This window comes from Lonchura striata, chromosome 6, assembly GCF_050655825.1.
Source record: "Lonchura striata isolate lonStrDom1 chromosome 6, ASM5065582v1, whole genome shotgun sequence".
Lineage (NCBI taxonomy): Eukaryota > Metazoa > Chordata > Aves > Passeriformes > Estrildidae > Lonchura > Lonchura striata.
Genome location: NC_140708.1, coordinates 2,267,817 through 2,290,355, shown reverse-complemented (window position 1 = coordinate 2,290,355; position 22,539 = coordinate 2,267,817). Strand labels below are relative to the sequence as shown.

The following is a 22,539-nucleotide window of genomic DNA, read 5'->3' as shown; positions in this document are numbered from 1 at the left end:
ATTTTTCTCCACGGCAAAGGTTCTTGTTAAGGTTCCCCTTGGCTGCAGGGCCAGGAGAAGGCACATCCCAGGGTGGCACTGAGAATCTGGGACTGAATGGATTCAGGTTCCCATTACGCTACGTGTCCCATCAAGCCTTTGTTCTGCTGAGCAGGGTTGCAGGTGGAAGAGGCTTGCCTGGGATTGCTGCCTCTCTCTTCCCTGGACAAACACAACGCCTGGTGTGAGGCAACAGTTGTGTTGCAATTGCTGCCTTGCGCAGGCCAGAGGGACTTGATACCAGCCTTCCCTGCTGACTCGTGCTTAATGTGGCTTCCTGTGTGTCCTCATTCCCTGCTGGCTTCCAAATAAAATATAAAAATGTCATTCAAAGGCAGAGAACGTGGTGCTGTCACGTGGCTCCAGGACACCTTTCCCTGTCCGTGCCCACCCTGTGCAGCCAAGCATTGAGCAGCAGGTTCTGGGCTGCTTCTGCCCTCCTGGGAGTGCCTGCCTGCCTCTGGTCCCTCCCTTCCCAGTGATGATTTTCTAATCAAGGCATAAAGTGAGGGGTGTGGTAATTGCCCTGCGTAGGTGTGGATTCTCACTGCTTCTCCCAGCCCATCCAAGATTCCTCAGTCTGGGAGCAGCGCAGGAGAGCAACCAGCCACTGAGGACTCTTAGGAACGGCATGGAGAGCAAATGGAGTGGCTTGGTGCTGATCATTTCTGTGTGCCTGGGCTCCTACCAAGGTAAGGCCAGGCCTGGAGGTAGGTAGGATGTGGATAGCTCAGAAAACCCTGTTGAAACCCAAAACTATTCCCAGCTTTGGTGTCTAAGCTCCATAAGGTGCTTCCTCTGGTGTTGGAGTTGGGCAGAGCTGGGGAAGGTGGCACTGCTGTCTGTGTTACCCACCTGGAGGTGAGAGTTGGAACTTTTGCCTTTAAAGGTGATCTCGGAGTAAAAGGGTTTTGTTTGTTCCGTCCCTTCTCTGGGATTCAGGCACAGCTGGTGGTGTGCTGGGGCATGGAAGGAGGGGAAGTCATGATAGTGTCTGTAGTGGGGAAGAGGAGCTGCTCTCTCTCTCCTGCCCTTGGTTTTGGGGCCTGGCTGCTGATGTGTGAGCTGGGGGAAGCCACTTGGTTGTCATACAGAGTGACCATGCAGCTGCCCTTTTCCTCATAGGAGATGCAGGAGGCAGGAAGTTGGCTCTGCTGTGGGTGATGGGGTGATGTTCTCTACTCACCTCAGGAGCCCTCTCAGCATTGGCACTTGTGTATCTGCGAGTGAATCCTCCTGCCGGTGAATCTCTGCTGCTGTTCCTTAGTCATCCATCCCCTGCCCATCCCCAGGAAACAAGCTGGGAAAGGCCTGCTTCCAACCCCTGCTTCTTGCTTGAGGGCAGATCGCTGCTTCCTGGGGAAATTTCCCCTGGAATAAGAGAAGCCTTGCTGTTGCAAACAACCCCCCATGTTTTAGAGTCAGGAGCCCCCTTGCACCCCAGTTATCCCAGGCTTGGCCCACTGGGCTCCCATGTTATGATGTGCCCAGGTGTTGTGGGTGCACATGCATGACCCAGCCTGGGGAGGACGTGTCTGGGTGTTCCAGCCAGCAACAGGCAGAGCAGGAAAGTTCACCCGTGCTCGGCACGTCCGGCCCGGCGGTGCCGCCTGCCCCCTGAGCCGGAGGGGCTTGGCCGCACGGCGTGGGGCTGCTGCGGCCCCGGGCACCCTGTGAGCTTTGGAGAGAGGGGTTTGGGAGCTGGGAAAAGTGTATTTATGGTTCTTGCTGTAACAGGGGCATGCGCCAGGCCGGGAATTGGGGCGCTGGGGCCCACGCTGCCACCCCCGGGGTTTACATCACAACTGGCTCGCCAGGCTCGGCCGGCTCGGCCGGGGCGCTCCGAGGCTCCGTGGAATGCCAGCACAGCCCTGCCAGAGCTGGAGCTCCCTGCTGGATACCCCCTGAACGAAGCCCACCCCATCCCCCGGGCCTGGCAGACTGGAATAGGGCAGTTGTGGCTGGCCTGGAACCGGAGTGGCACCGGAGCACCCCTGCTTTGCTCCTTTGCCAAAAATGGCATCATTTAATAACCCTGCTGCCTGTGTGCCTGGCAGCATGAGGTGGCTCCAGCACGGCTTTGGGACGTGTAGGAGAGCTGACGGGACACCAGTTGCCCCAGTTGCTTGCCCCGTGGCAGTGGTTTCCACCTGGGGAAGCTCCCCCTGCCCTCAGCTGCTGGGTGTTACATTAGTCCTAATTACTTTCTGTCCCAGAACTTGCTGCCTGACTTTCAGCTTGAGCGGGGTGAAGAGTAAGGGCTGAGCTGAGGATCTCTACGAGCCAGAAAAGCGTGGGGCCAAATCACCCGTGTCTTTTAGATCCTCCCGACCTCACCATGGGGTCCGGGCTCCAACACAGCTCCGTGAGAGATGCTGCGGGACCAGCTCAGAAAAAAGCCGTGGGGTTGTTGTCTCCCGCCTCCTTGGTTTTGGTGCTGCCCCTTAATGCCTCCGCTGACTTGCCATTCCTGTTTGCCCTGATGCTGGGGCCGGGGTTGAAAACATAAATATATCCCTCTGAGCTGGTGCGGCGAGCGCGGCACGGCGCAGCCGGGAAGGTGTGTGGGAAGCCGGGGGGACTCGCCCTGCCCCGGGGCCGCCTGCCCAGTGCTGCTGTCAGCCCGATGGGGAAATCGGGGCTGAAACACCAGCCGGCACCCGGCAGCGCTCCCGGGGCAGGCGGGAGTGGTGTGGGGGGCTTGGGACCCCTCTCCCCACACCCTCAGCCCCCGGGAATTTCCAGGGTGGCCCTGGGTACCTCACGCTGAAGTCTCACGGATGAACTGGAGGCGTTGACAAAATGCAGCACGCGGGGAAAGCGGCTTTTGGGGAGAAACCCGATAAGGGCAGGGCCGCGTGGAAGGAGCAGTTTCTGCTTTTGGCTTTATTCCTGCCCTGCAAAATCATAGACAGGGCTGGGGGATAAAAGCTGGATGTAAACGCTTGGAGCGGGGAGGGTTGTGCTTTGCTTAGAAGCGCCTCTTGCTTAAAGGTCTGCAGCAGGGTCTGTTTGTCCCTTTGCCCGCCTGCTGCTCCCAAATTCCCGGAGCAGCTCCCGGCCCGAGCAAGGCGGTGAAGGGCTTGGGTTGTGCCTTCTCGCCGCCTCCTCCCCAGCCGCATCCTGGGTGGGCACAGTTCCCGGTGGCGACACTCGCCCCATCAGAAATGAGTCCTGACACACCAAGGTGACAATTAAAGCGCTGCTCTTGCGCCACGGCACCGCGCTGCGGGGCGGGCCATGCCGCCGCTGCCGTGCCGGGGATTTACAGCCAGGAGAAAATGCTGTCGTGGGGAGGAAATAAAACCAAAAGAACCCCACCAAAAGTGGGGTTGCTCAATCGTTGCCGAGAGCCGTGGCGTGATTATCTGGAGCCCCGGGTTTGCCCATTTTGCAAGATTTACTGCTGCTTTTACAAGCAGCTGCCTTATAAGTAGCGTGTCAGAGGGTGCTGGGAGGCTGAGGATGAGCCCCAAATTCCCTTTGCTTATGACCCTATGACATCCCATTGGAAAAGCTGGCAGCCTGGCCAAACCGACCTTAAAAAATCATATATAATTTAAACACCCCCTCCACGACTTTGGGATTGAGGTGGAATCGCAGCAGGAGGGCGAGGAGCATCACTCCTAGCTCACTGCGGTGCACACAGGGAGGCTGGTTTGATGCCTTGGGGTACCTTGAGGGCTGACAGTCTCCTCTTCCCTCCCACAGCCGGGGCCAGCCCCCTCCACGAGTGCGGCGAGCGGCCGGAGGACTGGTGCCGCGACGTGGCGACCGCGGCCAAGTGCGGGGCACTGGAGCTCTGCCGGCTCCAGTGGGACCGGGCGCTGGGGGTAACCGTGCTGGGAGCAGGGAATGCGGGGGGCTGCGGGAGGGGTGCCCATCTGGCCCAGAACACGGAGATGGCGGCAGGATCCCGGCCTGCCCACCCCAGCACCCCGCATCTGGCAGCAGCGGTCTGCGGAGCAAATGGCAAAAGTCAATGGGTGCCACAGGGCGTTCACGTGGGATGTTTTTGGGGTGGAGGATTGGGATCTGGGGAGGGTCTGGGTGCCATGACAGCATCCCGACGTGTCCCCTCTCTCTCAGCAGAAGGGGATCCCCTGTCACCTGTGCCAGGTGGCAGTCTCCCTGGTGGGCAAGATCCTGCAGGACAACCGCACCGAGGTGGGTCTCAGTGGGACGGGGGAGTGGGGCTGGTGTTCCTCCCCACCAACCCCACTGAGGCCCTGAACTCTCTCTCTGTCATGCAGGAGAAGCTGCGGCTATTCTTGGATAAGAGATGCCAGTACCTGCCCTTCCAGGACTGGTCTGTCAAGTGCAAGAGGATGGTGGACACCGGCATCCTCGTCCTTGTCCAGCTGGGCAAGCAAGTGCTGGTAATGCAGGGGGAGCCCCGGGTTTGGGTTTTTCCATAGTTTGGGATTTCTTGGGGGCTTGCAGAGCAAAGGATGCTCCTGGAGCCTGGGACAAACCATCTGAAGGACAAGATGGAGAGGGAAATGACCTAGGGTGGGGGCAGGGGAGTTGGTGTGATGGAGGAGCCCCCACCCCACCCCTCTGCTCCCGCAGTCGGACCCAAAGGTGGTGTGTGGGACCATCAAGTTGTGCCTGCGCCGAGACAGACCCACGGGGACACTGAGGAATCAGCAGCCACCACCAGCTGCCACAGGCCCCACCCAGGACTTTGATGACCTCATCGCCCCCTTCATGGCCAACGTGCCCCTCCTGCTCCATCCCCAGGATCTGCCTCACGGTGAAGCCCAGGTACCGTGGCACATGCAAGGATGGTGCTGGTCATGGAACCATGGAATGGTTTGGGTCAGAAGGGATCTTACAGAACATCTCATTCCAAACCCCTGCCACGGACAGAGAACGTGTCCGGGTTGCTCCAAGCCTCATCCAAGCTGGCCTTGGACACTTCCAGGAATGGTGCAGCCACAGCTTCTCTGGACAATCTGTGCCAGTGTCCTAATGCTGCTCAGGGGTGAGAATCCCCTTAAAAGTGTCACCTACTTAACAATAATTAGAGAAAGCCCCTAAAATTTCTGCAGAGCTGCAATGACTTCTGGCTGTGTGATCAATTTGGGGGGATATTTCAGGATGCAGGAGGGAAATGAGAGATGCTGGTTGGAGTGCTGCCCCAAATTGCAGCCAGTGTTTAAATCCCAGCCCTGCAAATGCAGGTTAGGGGTGGGGGGATTGGTTTTATTTGATGGGGTACCAATGTGTCTCTGCCTTGTTATCCTGCAGGAGATGGAAGAGGTGTGTGGGGACTGCCTGCAGCTGGCGACGGCCGTGCAGCAGGCGCTGGGGACCAACGCTGCTTTCACCTGGGCACTGGTGGGCCACGCCAAGCGGGTCTGCGAGACCCTGACACCCGACCTGGCACAGCGGGTGAGGGGCCAGCAGGGAATCACACAAGGGTTTGGGCTGGAAGGGACCTTAAGGACAATCTCACTCCACCATGGGCAGGAACCCCTTCCACTATCCCAGCTGCTCCAAGCCCTGTCCTACCCGGCCTTGGACACTTCCAGGGATGGGCTGCCTCCTCCTGGATGGGAGCATCTCTGCAGATGCCTGCCTGGGGTGGGGTGGCCAGATCGGGCCCTGACTCCGTGTCTCCCTCCCGCAGTGCAAGCGCTCCCTGGCCGAGTACACGGACACGGCTGCCCAGCTGCTGCATTATCTGGTAAGAGGCTGAGGGCTCCCTGAGGTCACTGGGTGACAGCTGGGGGCCTGAGCAGCACAGCCAAGGTGCCTCATTGGCAAATGATCCCTTTTTTTTTGTTAAACTCACTGCCTAATATTCCTACAAAATATTAATTTGTTTCCCCCTCCTCTCTGCCTTGCAACTGCTGCAATTACACTTTGTTTTCATTTTTTCTTGCCATTTTCTGGCCCCTCCACCGGTAGCAGGCTGAGGTAAGTGAGATGCATGCCCTGATGTGCTGAAATTCCTTTCCCTGGCGCCAAAGCCCGCCTGACTTGGTACGTCTCTCTCCCCAGGACCCAACGGAGCTGTGTGGCCAGCTGGGACTCTGTGCCTCCCACTCGGCACTGCCCCTCCACACGCTGCTCACAGAGAGGGTGATGCAGGTCCTGAGCATGCTGGGGGTAAGTGGGGACCCCCTCAGTTCTGCTGTGCTCCTGAAAATCCAAGCATTGTAAAGGGGGAGCCTTATTTTGTGTTTTATTTCCTCAAGCACCTCTGTTTATCTGAGGTGGGGAATGCCTTACGTGGGGGATGATGGTGGAACAGGATGAGGTGGCTCTGTGGGGGCTTGGCATGCATATGACCCCCTTGTCCCGACAGGACAGGGTGGGAAGCACTCCACTGTGTGACGTGTGCCAGTTCACCGTGAAGACAGTCGAGAGCCTCCTGGAGAACAACGTGACAGAGGTGAGCCCCACTGCTGTGGTCTGCTGCTGGGGGGCTGGCACAGAGGGCCAAGGGGCAGCAAGGAGCCGGGGTTTCCCTGTTCTGCCTTGTGCTGGCAGGAGCAGCTGGTGAACGACATCGAGAAGGTGTGTTACATGCTGCCCCACGGCGTCATCGGGCAGTGCAAGGACTTTGTCAACTCCTATGGCAAAGCCGTGGTGATCATGCTGCTGGAGGCCACCGACCCCGCGGCCGTCTGCACCATGCTGCACTGCTGCCCCCGCAGCGGGGACACCCGGCCTGGTGAGCTGGCACCTCGGCCCCGGGGAGTGGGGTGTCCCCTCCGCTGGGTGCTGATGGCCGTGTCCTCCAGAGGCTGAATCCCTGCAGCAGCTGGCGGCGAGCGCGGGCGCCTTCTGCAACGTCTGCCAGATCGTCATCACCTACGTCGACAACGAGCTGCTGAAGAACGAGACGCTGGAGGAGCTGGGCGAGGTGCTGGAGAAGGGCTGTGCCATGCTGCCCATGCCGCTCACCAGCAAGGTGAGCTGAGGGGGACACCCAGCCCGAGAAAACCACCCCTGATGTCCCCACTGGGCTCACCCCTCTCTCCCTCCCAGTGCCAGGCGCTGGTGTTGCAGTACGAGCCGGCGGCCGTGCGGCTCTTCGTGCAGATGATGGACCCCACCTTTGTCTGCACTGTAAGTGTCCTCATCCCCGAGGCGGCCCGGGCCAGGATGGGCATCCTCCGGGGCGATCAGAGGTTCCTCATGGAGGATTTCTTCCTCTCCCTCCCACCCTTTTCCCTTGCAATGCAGAAAATCAGGGCCTGTGACTCAGGCAAGGAGGATCTGCTGGGCTTGGCCCCCTGTGTCTGGGGCCCGCAGTACTGGTGCAAGAACATGGCCACGGCGGCCGAGTGCAATGTAAGTGCGGCCGTGTCCCCTCTCCGGGGCCAGCAGGGTGCTGCCGGTCCCTGCGCCCCAGCGCCGTCCCCGTCCCTCCCGCAGGCCGTCGCACACTGCCGGCGCCACGTGTGGAACTAGGAGCCGTCTCCCCAGCTGGCTGGACTTGCTCTGCCGTTTGGTTTGGGATCCCGGCTGCCTTCCCTTGGGACGTGCCTGCACTCACAGACAGCAATGGCAGGAGCCAACCGGCCTCGTCGCGCTGGCGGGGCTGCGGGGAACCCCAGCGGCCTCGGCCGCTTCCTCTTCCACTCCTGGGGCTTGGACTTCCAAATCAGGTTAAGGGACTCGTTAATATTTTCAGGACTAGGGATTCAGCCTTGACGTCTCTCAGGGTGACTGCAAAATCCCCAACCTCTATTCCCACCTCTATCTCCATCCCCGATCCCTTCTGTACTTCTCCATCCCACCTTGAACCACTCGTACGGCCCAGATCCTGCAACATGGATCTGTCCCCGTGGGCTGGGCTGGGTTCTGCTGCCCAGACACAGGCCTGCCACTGCTGGCTGGCGGCAGCTTCACCTGAACATAAAATGAATGAGTTTGGGTGCCAGGATTTCCTTTCACACACCCATCCCTGCTGGGGTCCTGTGGTGACCCAGCTGCGGTGGTGAGCCATGGGCAGTGAGGTGTTGGCTCATCCCTCCCTGCCATATTGGGGGGATGCCTGCAGTGCCTGATCCTGGGTGTGCATGGGAGCATCCCATCACAAATAAACTCTTCCCATGAGCCTGGCTGGTTGTGTCCTTTCTCCTTGTGCTGAGGGCTGCAATGGGAGTGTGGGTAAACCCGGAGAACATTTAATGCTTCCTCCAAAATCCAAGGTGCAGCAACACCCAGGGTGGCATCTCGTGAAGATGATGATTCGAGGGGTGACTTAAAAGAGGGTCTTCTCTTCCAAAGGGGGTTTGGGCCTGATGGATCCGGGCAGGAAGGACGACAGACAGGTTACCCAAAACCATAGACACTGTATTTCTGAGTCCCGTAACAGACCGTGCCCGAAACTCTCCACAAGGTCACGACTGGAAACAAATCCCCAGACAAACAAACCCAAATGCAAGAGAGAAGGGGAAAGAAAAGGGCAACAAAAGACACGCACGAGCACTTGACATCCAGAAGCCCCAGTTAGTCTCTCTCTTTTTTGACATTGCAACAAGTTTTGGTAAAGCCAGCAAAATGGAGGAATGTCTTTGGGTTGGGTTTTTTCTTTTTAATTTTTTGGGTCTTTCCTTAGTGGAAAGGTGACGTTAATGCCAAAAGGATTCGGTCTCTCCCCACGCTTCCCTGGCCCTCCCCATGCTCGTGATCGAGGTGTGACAGCTGCTTGTCCCCAGCCTGTGCCTGGGGATACTGTGGCAGCACATCATCCGCATCCTCACTGCACCTTCCCCCCCCGTCCAGTCTGGACTCATCAGGTTCATTCAGCTTTTCTTTTCCCCCCCTTTTTTTTTTTTAGAAAAAAAACCTTTTTTTTTAATTTTTTTAATAAGAAAAATAAAAAAAATTTAATGGTTTCATGGATAAATGACAGGCGAGTAAAAGCATTCCGGTCCTGAGAGCCCTCTGCCGGGGCCAAGCTCTCCAAGGCTGCCGGAGTGATCTGCACCGGGCAGCCTGGACTCCTGCAGGGGAAGAGGGGCCAAGCACCGGTCTCGGGCTGCCCCTGCCCCCGCCACGGCCCCCGGCTCTGCGCTGCATCCCCGCCGGCCCCGGCTGGCCTGGAGCAGCAGCAGCGGCAGCACCGCTCGTCATAACTCGGTGATCTCCAGAGGGCTCTCCATGATCACCTCCCGCATCTTGTGCAGGGGGGTGGACTTGGCCGACTCGGTGCGGGCGTTGTGGTCGCTGTAGCCCCCGCAGTCGGCGGTCAGAGTCTCCAGCGAGCGACCCAGCACCTTCTGGTCATCCTCGGGCAGGCTGTTGAGGTCGGAGGCGAGCAGCGTGCCCGTGCTGCCGTGCACCACGTGGATGCCGTCGGGACCCTTCAGCTCCACGGGCTGCTTGTGTCGGAAGCGCAGGCTGCCCTGGCTGGGGCTGCGCTCCTCCTCCTCGTCCTCCAGCTCCTTCTGGATCAGCTGCAAGAGAGCCACGGAGGAGGGAATCACCACCGTGGCCGCAGCAGCTCCTGGCTTCCCTGACTCCTGCAATGCCGGAGTCCAGCCAGAGGGAAGGGTCCTCCTCTTCTGAAGCACCTTCAGAGCATGGTGATGAGGATCACCAGGTGGATCACCCCTGGCGGGTGCCCCGGCTTAGACACTGGCTGCCAGGTGGGTGGTGTGTCCTGCAGCTGTCCTCAGAGTGGCCAAGGAGGAATTTGGACCCGGGTTGGAATTTGGGTTAGAATTTGTATGAGGGTGGAGGGGCGGGAGGCAGACAGGGAAAGATGAAGGAAGGCTGGATGGGGCTGAAGGGGAATAAGGGAATGGATAGATGGAGGGCAGAAGGGCTGACAGGCATCTCTCCTCCCGCTGCTCTTCTCTGCTCTCTTTGCCCCTCGTTTTGCACCCTCATGAAGGGTAGAAGGCCACAAGAGGAGTTTCTTCTCCCCAGACCAGCCCTTCTGCACCAACACTCTGCATGCCAACAGTTTTGCCTCAAAAACCTTTCTTTTTGAGGCAAAAACCAGAGAAGCAGAAGGAAGGGAAGATGATCCCCCAAAGCTTTGGCTAGCCTTGGCAGAAATGGGAGTTGATGGAGAGAGCCCAATCTGCAAAGAGGGATATCCTCTCCAAGGGAGATCAGCTGTGTGCTGATCACAGGAAACACAGGGAGTCACTGTGGGGAACCAGCAGTCTGGAAAACCAGTTTAAAAACAGCAGTGGGAACCAGTGGAAAACCAATATCTGGCTTGTTTTGACCAAGCAGAGAGTGTGAGCACCACTGGGTGACAGGGAGCATGGCCACAGCGAGTGACCACAGCCTGTGGGGCCAGGAAGACCACACTGCATCCCAGAGGGCACGGCAAGCATCTCCCCACACCCATGCACACCCTCTACCTCCGAGACCGAGGAGCGGTCCCCCTGACTGGCGGTGGCCTTATGCACCATCCGCTGGGCAAAGAGCTTTTTCAGACGCATGTAATCATCCAGGACCACCTTCAGGAGAGTGCCCTGGGTGGAGGGGGAGAGACTGTGGGTTATCCAGGGGAGATGGTTTGATCAAAGGGAGACCGGCCTCATCCCAGTGGTTTTTGGAGCGACATCACCCTCCGGCGCTGTGAACCTGGAAGGTGCGGCTGTGAGAGAGAAACCTCCTCGGTGCAGGACGCCTGCCCGCAGCACTCACCTTGATGGGTCCCTCCCGCATGATCTGCCCCAGCTTGGCAATGTTGTCGTACTCCTGGATGGCTGCCCGCAGGTAGCGGTCATCCTCGGGCTTGGCAGCCGAGGGCTCTCTCCCGAAGGTGCCCTGCAGGAGGAGGGAGCGGCTCAGGAGCTGCTGGGGGCGGCCGGAGCGGGGACAGGACACGGGGTCCCACCCGTGTCTCACGTGGGTGCGGGCAGGGCTGTTCCAGAGGTCGGTGATCTCGCTCAGGTTCTCCGGCAGGTCGTCCTCGTGCTCCGCCTGCGCCGCCAGCTCCATGTTCCTGCAGAAGGGGTCCAGCCACACCGGGTTGGCCCTGCCCGGGGGAGGAACAGCCTTCAGGGCAGGGAAGGAGCGGCGTTATCCCTAACCCCGTCCACAGCCACGGTGCTGAGGTTGCGCTGCCTCCTCCTGCCCTGTGCAGGTATGAATCCGAATGCTCTGGATCAAGATGTGTCAAACCCTGCCCATTATCTCTGCTTAGCCCAAACCTGGCCAGGATTGGCAGAGATGGAGTCACAGGAGAATTAATGATATTTTTTAGCTTAGAAAGCTCTCAGAGCGAGCATGTGCCCCAGGATCAGTAATGCTCCATGCAGAGCAGAGCAGAGACATCATGTCTCCACCTCCTGGCTCCAAAACACAGGCTTCCCTCTCTTGGGAGTAGCCTCCAGCCCCAGGAGGTGGCACTCACCCATCAAAAGAGTACTTGTTGGTGTTTGGCATGTCCATGATGTCCATGAAGCCTCTGTTCCCTGCAAAAGGCAGGGTTGAGAGTTACAGGGCAGCACGTGCGTGGGCTTAGCAGCAAACCATGGGGTGACACTTCTTTATCAGGGAGGGATAAAGAGGAACTAGAAAGGCAGTGAGAAACACGGTGGGGTGTGGCAGGTAACACAGAGCTTGATGCTGAGAACAGCCTCCCACCATCAGACCTTGCTGGGCAGGATCACTTCTGATATACAGCCCATGTCTCCCTGTGACCCGCCTCCATGCTCTCCCATGCAGCTGGGACACCCCAAACACTGCTCACCAGTGGAGCCAGCCACGATGGCTTTCAATTTCCTTTTGTGCCTGTGAAAGAAACACAACCAATTGGGGAAGAAAATAAGGAAGATGCTGGAAAGGAGAAGGACGCACAGCTTTGCAATAACACTTCATACAGGGTGTGCATTAAATATTAAATAAGGCCGGGGAGCTTTGATGGGAGATGTACTAATACCATCAGTATTAAAACCATGCATTTTGGAGGAAGAGGCGTTGGGAAGCTGATGCCCTCCTTTGCTTGCTGGCATTTCCAGGGCCAAGAGAAGCCACACAAGGTCTCCCTGGTCTAAGGGGACATTGCAGAGGCTGGGCAGAGCCCAGGAGTTACTCACACTGTCCGGTAGTACCAGTTCATGAGGATGAAGAGCATGGCAGCCAGGAAGAGCAGGACGGCCAGCACGATGATTGCCATCTAGGAGAGACAGAGGCATGGGGGAAACCCCTGGCATGCAGCCAGCACCTGCTGGTGGCCACATGCCCCAAGTTATACGGGTCATCTACTCTCCAGGCACTGACCAGGACCATGGGAATCACACCACCCCCTCTGCGAGCAGCTCCTCCAGTCCCAGCTGGACCCCTACCTGCAGAGCCGAGAGGTCGTCCGGCGCACGGGCAGTAATGGCAGGCTGCACGTCCAGCACGTTGTAGTTCCTGAAGAGATTCCTCAGCTGCTCCTTGTTCTCGTCTATCATCTGAATAACCCTGGGAAGAGAAGGGTTGCTTGGGCACCTTGACATTAATCAGGGTCCCCAAGGAGCCAGGCTGGGTGGGGGGGCCAGGGGACGTACCGCTCCACGTCCAGGATGCGGTTGGTCTCCCTGTTCACCACATGGATCAGCAGCTCTGTCTGGGCAAAATTCACCCGGCCTTTCTTGTCAACGTGGAACTGAGGAGAGACGGCAAGGTCTGCAGGGTGGGAGAGGAGTCTCCTCCTGAGCATGCCTTGAGGTGTGCTCGCGTGGCAGGAGACCCTCAAGCATCAGTGTGGACCCCTTCAGTACACCCCTACCTGCGGTGAATCCGTCACCTTCAGAGCCCAGGGGTGTCTATGGTTATTCAGGCAAGAGTCCCTTGAAGGACACCTCCCAAACAGCATGTGGAAGGTTATCCACCCCTCAGAGTAACCTCCAAGGTAGATGGTTACCTGCACGTCATCTGTGTTGACGATGGCGCCCGTGATGTTGGAGAGCAGGCTGATGAACTCCTCCTCGAACTGCCTGACCTTGTCAGGGATCTCATTGATGATGATTTTGACCCGCTGGTCATCCCGCAGGATGTAAATCCCCACAATGGCCGTGTCGTTGTGGCCCACCAGGTCAGAGGCCATAATGTCAACCACAAAGTAGCCGGGGTTATAGGCCGTGAAGAGGTCAAAGGTTCGCAGGATGCCATCAAGGGTTCCTGTGGAATGGATGGTGACAAGCCCGAGATCAGTGACCCCAGCGCTGGGGACGTCTTTGGCCACAGGGATGTCTCTGCCCAAGGCCCCATGCTCCTGCAGCAGGCTGGGCACCCACCGATGCTGAAGATGTTGGCCACCTCCTCGGAGTCATTGGAGTGCTGCTTGATATAGCGGATGCCCAGGATGTTGTACAGGACCAGGCTGTTATTGCCCACGTCGGCGTCCACTGCGAGCACTCTGATCAGCTCCGACCCCACCTTGGCATCGGTGGCAACCCCTTTGAGGGAGAGATGGGAAAGGGACCTGGGGCCAGGCTGGCTCTCACTGCCCCATCATCCTGCTGGATTTTCCTGGAAGCATCTCTGGCTCCTGGTGCCCCCCCAGCCCCTGGCACCTCTTACCCGCCGTGTACTCCGACTTGGTGAACTGGGGGGACTGGTCATTGATGTCATCCAGGAAGATCCGCACCTCCTGCAGGGTCAGGTCCTCGCTGAGGTCCCAGAACTGGGTTCTTGCTGCCCGCTGGCCCCGGGGAGGAGCCCAGTTCCTCTGGCTGGATGCTTTGACGATGATGGAGTGGTATGGCTCCTTCTCCCGGTCCAGGTCTCGCAAGACCTTCAGCTTCCCTTCTCGGCTCAGCTGGAAGTTGCTCTCCTGGTTCCCAGCTGAGTGCAGAAAGGCATTCCCAGTTAGTCCTCTTTGGGCTTGGCACTTCCAAAATGCCACCTTGCCTGCTGAGCGGGGCAGAGAGGCAGCAAGAAGAGGACAGAAATCCTGGGTGAGGGGTGTGTGGGGGACACAGAGCTGCCATCTCCACACCCACCTGCTATGAAGTAGTAGACGATGGCGTTGGAGCCCTCATCTGCATCCACCGCACCGGTGACGTTCCCCACCACGGTGCCTGGCCGTGAGTGCTCGGGGACAGAGAGTGCCTGGTACTGGGGACTGTCCTTCTGCCAGAGACCCCAGGGAAAGGAATGTTATGAGCACTGGGGTTGCTTTAAACAAAACTGGACGAATTCCACGCTGCTCTCCACCGTGGTGACTCCCGGGTGCGCACACCCCATCACACGTGCTCGCTGGCATCCCCATCCCTGCATCCCCTGCATCCCACCCCGTTCACCCTGGTGCCTTACAGGTGGCCTGAGGAAGATGGGTTCATTGTCATCGATGTCATCCAGCGCTACCTGGAGCGGCTGCATTGTCTCGTAGGGTGGCTGGCCCTGGTCGCAGGCCACGATGATCAGCTGGGGAGAGAGGCAAAAGGGCTGTCCTGGGCAGAACCACACGGGCTGGGAGACATCACTGAGGCAGGGACAGAGAGGACAGCTGGATACTGGAGAATTTGGGGGGGATTTAACAGGAAATAGGGTGCTGGCCCACCAGGATGCAACCCCCCTAAGACACTTGATAACCACCCAGTTCCTGCTAAGGTGTGATCTCTCAGGTGACGCCATCCCCACCACATCACTTGCATCCCACCAGTCCCATGCCGGACCCACAGCCCCAAGGCCTGCCCTGGCCCCTGGCTGGCTCACGTTGTACACTGCCTGCTTCTCCCGGTCCAGCCGCATGGCCGTCTGGATCAGCCCGCTGACCGAGTCGATGCTGAAATACTCCCAGTCCTTGTTCCCTGCCCCGGTTTTCAGCAGGTTGTAGAGCACCACTCCGTTGAGACCCTCGTCTTTGTCCGTGGCATAGACCTCATAGACGTTGGATCGCAGGGGGATCTCCTGCTTGCACACACAGAGCCCTTCAGCCTTGGCACTGCACACCAACTCCCTGCTCCCCTGGCCCCTCCAGGCCCCCTTGGTCCAAAATCCCTTGGGCTTGGAGGTCAGCAAGCTCCCACTACCCGAAACCCAGCAGGGGGCTGGCAACATGGAGCCGTGATCCCCTGTGGCTGGTGGGTAGGGACTGGCTGAGACAATCTGGGTGCAATTCTCAGGGACTGCCTGAGAAATTGCACGGGGGGCTGGCTGAGTCAAGCCTGCTTCCTAGAAAGGAGAAGCATCTCAAGTGTCACTGTGTTTATAAACACGGTCTGCACGCACTGACTGTTTACTAATTCTGAGTGCTGCTGGGGTTTCTCTTCCCCAAATCTGCCCCATCACCCTGCTCGCATGTATGGAGAGAGGCTGTTTTGGAACGTCCACCCCCACGACCCAAAACTTCTTGCCACATGCTAAATCAAGGTCTTGTTGCATCCCCACTGGAGATGGAGTTTGGATTTTGCTGTTACAGGCAGGAGTGCTCCTGAACACACTCTCAGCATGCCACGACCCTTCTCCCTCCCAAGGGATTTACCTCCTTGATGTGCAGGATGGTGCCGTTGGGCGGGCGGACGAAGACGGGGCGGTTGTCATTGATGTCGATGACCTCGATGTGGAGCATGGTGGTCCCCCAGAGAGGGGGATGCCCCTTGTCCGTGGCCACCACAGTCAGGTTGAACCTCTCGTAGGACTGCAGGCGCCGCCGGGATGTGACAAGCCCAGAGTCCTTATTGATCTTGAAAGCCTCTGGGGACAGAGAAAAACCCCACATCTCTGGCTCAGGACAGTTTGCACCAGATAAATTAGGACTAGAAATGAGTATAACCAGCTGAAGTGCACCCCCCAAGTAGGCCAGGGGTGTGGGTGGTCTCAGGGCTTTCAGAGCATGCCAGCCCATTGCTACATCCTTGTCTCTGGGACCTACTCCCTGGTCAGCCATGTCTGTGCTTCACTCATGCCCAGGCTGGAGCAGTGCAGACTTATTTCTGCAATTTCTCTGGGTGCAGATATTCTGGATTTCAGGCACCATCACTATCCACTGACACCTCTTTGCCCTTCAAAGCCTTCACCTAAAGCAGGCAGTGAGTCTGCTCCAAGCCACATGGGGTGTAACAGAAAGTCCTGCTGAGGTGAGGAAGACAAGAGCATAAGCCAAAGCTGGGCTGCAGGATGAAGGCAGGCAAAGTCCTAACATCCCACACCATGAGGAACTGGAAACTGCAGAGAAATGGAGGAAGCCCCACTCTTTCAGCATTGCTCCCAGGAGTCCAAAGCAGCCGCCAGAGATGGGGTGTAGGTATGGTGCCTATGACTCCTTCCTCCTCATAACCCTCCTCCCTGTGGAAGAGCCCCCTGCTCCCAACACCCACCTGCTCCAGGACCCTCGATGCTGTAGGTCACCACGCCGTTGTCCCCTTCGTCCAGGTCGGTGGCACTCATGGTGATCACTGACGTCCCTGCTGGCTCATTCTCGTAGACGCTGGTGCTGAACTGGCTCTTGCTGAACTGGGGCCTGACATCGTTGATGTCCAGCACTGTGATCAGCACCTTTGAGAAAGCACAGCCAGCTGGGTGATGTGAGGCTGGGGAAGGCTGGGCAGCCCCTGGGGCCATACCCCTGCTGTGACCCGCAGCTCTGCTGCTGCAGAGAGGTGCCCTTCCTGCTATTTGTTTAACTCCACCAGCTGAATTCCTGCCTCCAACAATGGGGGCCGCCATGGCTGGGACACCCATTCATGCCACAGCACTTGCAGACAATAGTGTCACCCTCCCCTGCCCCTCCTGCTGATGTGCTGTCCCTGCAGCACAAAGTGCCCCGCACCACCCACCCCACAGCTCCTGGCATCACCCACTCTTCCTAATTCCCCCTAGTCCAGCCACTGGGGAGGAAAGGTGGAGCTTTAATGCCTTCCTGCTGGTGACCAGCACCCAAGGGGTGGTGGGAGGAGGAGAGTCCTACCTGCACAGAGTTCTCCCGACTGTTACTGGAGACATCCCCAGGGTTGTCCCTGGCCACAGCTGTCAGTGTGTAGTGATCCTTCTTTTCCCGGTCCAGGGCTGACAGGATGTAGATGTCACCCTGCAGCACACAGAGACCTTCAGGTGGACCTCGTCTGGCAGAGCTGGTACTCAAGAAGGGGCAGAAGGTGAGGTGTGGGAGCAAGGCACAAGCTGGGACCATTTAAGCCTCCCCTCCCTTCCCGTGTATTGTTCCACCCTCGGTTGGCTCCTTACCGTGTTGGGATTTATCCCAAACTTGCCCTCTCCATCACCCAGGCTGTACTGGATGAGAGCAAACTGCCCGGAATCTGCATCGGTGGCCGTGACGCTCAGGATGACCGTACCCAACGGCACGTCCTCGAAGACAGCTTTCTGCAACAGAGGGAGCAGGCAGGACTGGCTCAGCCCGTGCTGCCTCAGCGGGCAGCAACCCAGGGCACAGCTGGCACCCAGGACTGGGCACAGCCAGACTCCCAGCAAGGTGCTGGCACAAAGCACGTGCCAGGCTTGACCATCTTCTCCAAGTGGCTCAAGCACGGGCAAAGGGAAGAGAAGGTGTCCCTGGACAACCCCCCAGCTCTGTGCCTGTCCTCACCAGGCAGGCAGGGCCCAACCCCACACACAGTTTGACAGGGTGCTCACCTGGTAGGAGGGTTGACTGAAAACAGGGTTGTTGTCATTGATGTCCACGATCTGGAGGTACACGGGGATCTCAGCGGATCTGCGGGGAGAGCCGTTGTCGGAGGCACGGACGGTGAAGTTCAGCCACTGCACCTCCTCATAGTCCACTGTCCTGTTGGCCACAACCTTCCCTAGAGGATGGCAGACCCTGAAATGAGAGACCTGACCCAGATCACTGACCTGCCCCAGAGTCCCACCTCTCCAGACCACCAACCTGCCGAATGGTCTTCCAGACAGGCGTAACCTTCTGGAGAGAGGTTCAGCAGCTCATAGGTGATCTGCCCATTGGCACCTTTGTCTGGGTCCACTGCTGAGATGGAGATGAGCGTCGTGCCCTGCGTGGCTCCCTCCAGGATCCGCTCAGTGAAGTAGGTGACCCCGAAGGGGCGGAAGCGGGGTGTGTTGTCATTGACGTCCAAGACGTTGACTGTCAGCTTGGCTGTGGCCACGGTGGAAACCACAGGGGAAGAGAAGAGAAGAAGAAAAAGTGAGAAAGAGAAGGGAAGGAAAGCTGGGAGGAAGGAGGGTTGTAAAGGCACAAATGTGAAAGTCCAGAGAGCCAGCAGGTGCTGGTTCATCAAGAAAAAGTTTAATGTGCCCCAAAGCCACTATGCCCTGAGCTCGTCATGGGAGTCCCTATGCTGCAGTGGGACACCTGCTCCTGATCTTCGTGTGTCTTCTCACACATGAGCCTGAATTTACCCATAGTGGGCTGGCAAGTTATGATAGGAAACATAATGAAGAGATGAGTGTCTCCTGTGGTAAGGTTATGGGCACACAGTCCTTTTCATACCCACTGCAGCCCTGGGATGTCTGGGACTTTCTCTAAAGGAGCCCTCAGGAGGGAACCTGAACCTGATGGGAGCTTGTCCAGGACTGGTCCCACTGGAAATGTTGCTGGTCAGGATGGAGAGGACGGTGGGAAAGCTGCTGATTACCCAGAAGCTGCACTGGTGGCTGGGAAGGGCTGTGCCAGTCCCTGTCCCCACACTGCCTGGGCAGACCCCACCCTTACCGTTGGGCACGCTGACCGAGCGGTCGATGACTTCACTGGCGTTGTCATGGACAGAGATGGTGACCTCGTAGGTGGCCACTAGTTCACGGTTGAGGGGAGTTTTGATCTTCACAGCTCCTGGGAATCCCGAAAAGAGGGATGTAATGTCCCAGGCTTGTGCCTGTGCCCCTGCCTGGGCAGGGAGGTGTGTACCAGCTGACTGCTGCATCCTGCACCACGCTTGTTCTCCTGCCTCTCCAAAGGGTGAATGAGGAAAACACTTGAGAACTACAGGAAGAGACAACTCCTCTCCCCCTACTCTCCATGTCCTTCCTACCTGCCTCTTCCACACGGCCTCAGGTGGTTCTGGTTACACAACCCCATCCACCTGAGCTCAGCATCTTTAACAACCTTGTCCTGTATCTTTTCCAACAAGGGCATTTTTCTGTCCTGGACCAGCTTTGTGCCTCCAAAAGAGACGTGTGGAGCTCCTGGCCCTCCTTCCCCAAAGGAGCCCACCACCTGCCCTGGAGTGCCCCCTTGCTCCCCAAGGGAGGGTGCTGGGGTGCAGTCTGCCAAGGCTGAGCAGCCCCCGGCCCGCAACGGAGGCCATCTCTACCAGTGGAGATGAGTGAGATGGAGGGAGGCCATGGGTGGCACGGAGACAGAAATGAGCACAGACACAGAGACAAACCTGGCGCCGAGAGCCGGAAAAGAAAGCAAAGTCAAGTCACTTAGACAGGAAAGAGAAGACAGGGCAGGGTGAGACAGGGCACTGTAGGACAGCGGGGAGGCAGGAGAGGAGCACCACTGCCCTGTACCTCAGACACCTACCTCCAGGCAGAGAAGAAGAAGTAGAAGCAGAAACAAGGAGAGGGGTCCACACTGCCCACTCCGCCCTTCCCGCTCTCCTACCTGTCCTAAAATCCACCGTGAATGCTCCTTGCTGCTCGGGCACCAGTGCGTCCGTGTCATCGCGGGCCACTATCCCCAGCAGGTAGTACTCCAGGCGAGGGTGGAGGTCCCTGTCGATGGCGGTCACCTCGGCCACCACGGTGCCAGGGGGAGCTGACTCGGGGATGCTGACGGTCTGGATGGGGTTAATGAACTCAGGCTGGCAGTCGTTGACGTCGTCGATGACAATGCTGACGGTGGCGGTGCCCGAGAGCGCTGGCGTGCCCTGGTCCACGGCCACCACCGTCAGCCGGTAGGCATCGCGCTCCTCCCGGTCAATGGTGATGTTGGCCACGCGGATCACCCCCGTGGTGGCATCAATCAGGAACCTGTCCAGGCCACCACCCTCAATACGGTAGTCCAGCTGTTGGTTGAGGCCACTGTCAGCATCCGTGGCTGTCACCTGGAGGACGGAGAAGCCTGGAAAGGTGGGACACAGCCCTCTCAAGTGAGGGTTGGAGGACAGCAGTAAAAAGTCCTTGGTCCCAAGGCAAATATCATCAAGCAACATGGGCATCCTCAATCCTCAGATTTTCCCTTTGACCCCATCCTGGTCAACTGTGTCATTGGGAGCTGGATCTTCACAGTCCCAAGGGGACACCCAGGTCACCCCATTTCCCACCCTTAAATCTAGTCCTGACCTGGAGGGCTGTTCTCCAACAGCCGTGCCGTGATGGATGCTGGCTGGAAGACAGGGCGGTTGTCATTGTCATCCAGGATGGCCACTGCCAGGCTGGCCGTGCTGTTCAGCCCCCCCACATCACGAGCCACCAGCGTGAATTCCAGGTGAGGGTCCAGCAAAGCCTCTCGGTCTATCACACCACCGGGCTTCACTGAAACCACACCTGGAGAAGAGGAAAAAGCCTGTGGCACACCACATGGGGACCTGGTGGCCCTGGGTTGGGGACAGACCAGCAGAGCTGCCCCACCTGTCTTGTTGTTGATAACAAAGAGGTCCAGGGATGCCTTCAGGAGCTCGTAGGTCACCACAGCATTGCTGCCCTCATCAGCATCCAAAGCTAGGATGGGTCCATTGAGCATTGTGACCGGAGTCCCTGGATGAGATGACAGAAGCATTAGGGAGGGTGGCAGTCCCCTGCAGGGCCCCCCTGTCCCCCTCCCACCCCGGTGACACATGAGGGACAGCAATGAATGGATGGAGGAGGTGACAGAGCCGGGCCTCATGGGGCATGAGGCACTGGGGGGTGGCTGCTGCAGCCTTGCAGACCAACTCGCGAGGCCCAGGAGAGGTGGTGAGACATCCAGCTAAAAGCAAACAGACAGACACATCCATCAGAGGGGTGCCACAGCACTCTGCCACTGAGGGTGCCACCTGGAGGCACCTAAACCCTTTGCTTGAGGTGTTGCTCAATGGCAGGACAGGATACCTGAGGTCTTGGAGCTGGGAGCAATTTAAATGGCAGGAAGGCGACACAAAATAAGAATAGTGTTTCTAGCTCTTTGTCTGGAAAATGTGTATCTGGACAGGCTGGACTCTTTTAAAAATCTCTAACCCCTGGAGCACGGCAATTCCAGGTGATGGAGAGATGGTAGCCCATCCTCTTCAGGGCATTGGGCAGATGAGTGCCCTCAGGGCTACCCCCAGGGCTCCGCTCAGCCCGTGGGCACCTGCTGCAGCTGAGCAAATCCCAAACGGTGCCCTTTTTTGACCTGTGCCTGGAAGGGTTTCCACAAGCAGCATGGACCAAAGCTATGGTGTCCTCAAGGCTCATCAAGGCACAAGCTCCTCAAACTCAGCAACTCTGTCCCAGTGCAGCCCTGCCTTGCTCAATGTCCTGTCTCCTCCACCACGGCCAGGAGACACCTCCCCTTATCCAGCCCTGAAGGGAGTCTCCAGGAGCCACAAAAGGGAGTGAAGAGAGACCTACCAGGGGGCGAGTTCTCCATCACCTCAGCCTGGTAGGAGCCCTGGGTGAAGAGGGGGCGGTTGTCGTTCTCATCCCCTATGGAGATGACCAGCAGGTCAAAATCCTAAAGGAAAATTGGGACAAGAGGGCGATGACCATAATGTCCTTTCCTTGAGTTCACCTCCCCCCTCTCCCACCTCTGGTCAAAGCTGCATTCCCTGGACGACCTGTGAAGATGGGCAGGGACCCTCCTTTTGGGGCAGTCAAAGGATGCTCCACTATCATTGTGGTTGTCCAACTCTCCAGCCCAACATTGTCCCACCTTCCATGACATCTACTGCTGTTGCATGGAGTAAACAAATTTGGACTTGCCCTCGATCCTACTGGTCCTGTTCTCTGCTGGGAATGGGGCTGTAGCCCCCTCCTCGTGATCCCCAGGTGCTTTCTGGGGGTGGGGTTGCTATCAGAAACACCGTGGGTAAAGGCACCGCTTGTTTTTGGCCGTTTTTCCCACCTGCCCTCCCGGAGGCCCCGGCAGTGTCTGTAATTACCCGCCTGGCATTGCGAATGTTCTCGGGGTTGTCCTTCACCGTGACCGTCAGCCTGTACTCGGCCACCCGCTCCCTGTCCAGCGGGCGGTTCACGTACACGATGCCACTCTACCGGGAAAAACAAGGGAGAAAACACCGCGTGGGATGTGGGCAATGCTTCCCCTAGGGCATTTCCTGCCAGGACAAGGGTGCCAGACAGCACAGCTGGGTTCCCACCCTCCTTGTCCCAGCATCCCACCCCTGCTCCGGGGCCATACAGTGCTGTTGATGTAGAAGGCATTCTCCGTGTTCCCTGCTGTTATGTCGAAGGTCAGGAGGGCATTGGGGCCCTGGTCCGCGTCCCGGGCAAGGACGCGGGTGACGAAGCTGGAGACGGCGGCGTTCTCGCTCAGGGTGAGGTTCATGGGGAGGTTCAGGAGCACGGGGTCGTTGTCATTGATGTCCAGCACACGGACACCCACCAGGATCTGCCAGGGAGAGAAGCAGGGCAGGCATGTGGCACATGTTTCCAGGCTCCCATCCTTTTCTTGCACTCCCCAGGCAAGAGGTGGGTCTCCACAATTCAGCCCAGTATGGGATG

At 58.2% G+C, this 22,539-nt stretch overlaps 2 protein-coding genes across 3 annotated transcripts in view; one reads left to right on the top strand and one right to left on the bottom strand.

Moving 5' to 3' along the window:
* Window positions 1–126: 126 nt before the first annotated feature.
* On the top strand, window positions 127–8,115 carry LOC110469904 (prosaposin-like). Of its 2 annotated transcripts, none has more exons than XM_085583778.1 (14): window positions 127–731; window positions 3,751–3,872; window positions 4,132–4,206; window positions 4,293–4,418; window positions 4,612–4,806; window positions 5,293–5,436; window positions 5,675–5,731; window positions 6,049–6,156; window positions 6,356–6,442; window positions 6,541–6,724; window positions 6,795–6,964; window positions 7,042–7,122; window positions 7,240–7,347; window positions 7,432–8,115. In XM_085583778.1, the coding sequence occupies exons 1-14, from the start codon at window positions 671–673 to the stop codon at window positions 7,465–7,467; spliced, it is 1,554 nt and encodes a 517-aa protein (XP_085439904.1). In that variant the 5' UTR covers window positions 127–670; the 3' UTR covers window positions 7,468–8,115. The 2 variants fall into 2 exon arrangements, with proteins under 2 accessions (XP_085439904.1, XP_085439903.1); XM_085583777.1 differs by having other exon boundaries at window positions 4,129–4,206.
* Window positions 8,116–8,334: 219 nt separating this feature from the next.
* CDH23 (cadherin related 23) overlaps window positions 8,335–22,539 on the bottom strand; it is a 186,496-nt gene continuing 172,291 nt past the window's right edge. Inside the window, exons 42-69 of the mRNA XM_077784783.2 lie at window positions 22,217–22,426; window positions 21,960–22,067; window positions 21,430–21,532; window positions 20,470–20,595; window positions 20,182–20,385; window positions 19,502–19,960; window positions 18,608–18,724; window positions 17,807–18,031; window positions 17,554–17,723; window positions 17,146–17,283; window positions 16,871–16,990; window positions 16,281–16,458; window positions 15,446–15,657; window positions 14,677–14,871; window positions 14,275–14,385; window positions 13,962–14,091; window positions 13,540–13,803; window positions 13,254–13,415; window positions 12,881–13,137; window positions 12,525–12,622; window positions 12,318–12,438; window positions 12,069–12,148; window positions 11,723–11,763; window positions 11,384–11,444; window positions 10,876–11,005; window positions 10,672–10,794; window positions 10,383–10,496; window positions 8,335–9,461 (exon numbers count right to left, since the gene is read on the bottom strand). Of these exons, the coding sequence (XP_077640909.2) occupies window positions 9,135–9,461; window positions 10,383–10,496; window positions 10,672–10,794; window positions 10,876–11,005; window positions 11,384–11,444; window positions 11,723–11,763; window positions 12,069–12,148; window positions 12,318–12,438; window positions 12,525–12,622; window positions 12,881–13,137; window positions 13,254–13,415; window positions 13,540–13,803; window positions 13,962–14,091; window positions 14,275–14,385; window positions 14,677–14,871; window positions 15,446–15,657; window positions 16,281–16,458; window positions 16,871–16,990; window positions 17,146–17,283; window positions 17,554–17,723; window positions 17,807–18,031; window positions 18,608–18,724; window positions 19,502–19,960; window positions 20,182–20,385; window positions 20,470–20,595; window positions 21,430–21,532; window positions 21,960–22,067; window positions 22,217–22,426 (4,584 nt within the window). The 3' untranslated portion in view covers window positions 8,335–9,134. The remainder of the gene's footprint in view (window positions 9,462–10,382; window positions 10,497–10,671; window positions 10,795–10,875; window positions 11,006–11,383; window positions 11,445–11,722; window positions 11,764–12,068; window positions 12,149–12,317; window positions 12,439–12,524; window positions 12,623–12,880; window positions 13,138–13,253; window positions 13,416–13,539; window positions 13,804–13,961; window positions 14,092–14,274; window positions 14,386–14,676; window positions 14,872–15,445; window positions 15,658–16,280; window positions 16,459–16,870; window positions 16,991–17,145; window positions 17,284–17,553; window positions 17,724–17,806; window positions 18,032–18,607; window positions 18,725–19,501; window positions 19,961–20,181; window positions 20,386–20,469; window positions 20,596–21,429; window positions 21,533–21,959; window positions 22,068–22,216; window positions 22,427–22,539) is intronic.

Excerpts from the sequence above, each read along its gene's own strand:
- LOC110469904 (XM_085583777.1), top strand. The coding sequence starts at position 671 with ATGGAGAGCAAATGGAGTGGCTTGGTGCTGATCATTTCTGTGTGCCTG. Across the intron at positions 3,873-4,128 it reads AGTGGGACCGGGCGCTGGGG|CAGAAGGGGATCCCCTGTCA; the intron begins GTAACCGTGCTG and ends CCTCTCTCTCAG. Across the intron at positions 5,732-6,048 it reads CCCAGCTGCTGCATTATCTG|GACCCAACGGAGCTGTGTGG; the intron begins GTAAGAGGCTGA and ends CTCTCTCCCCAG.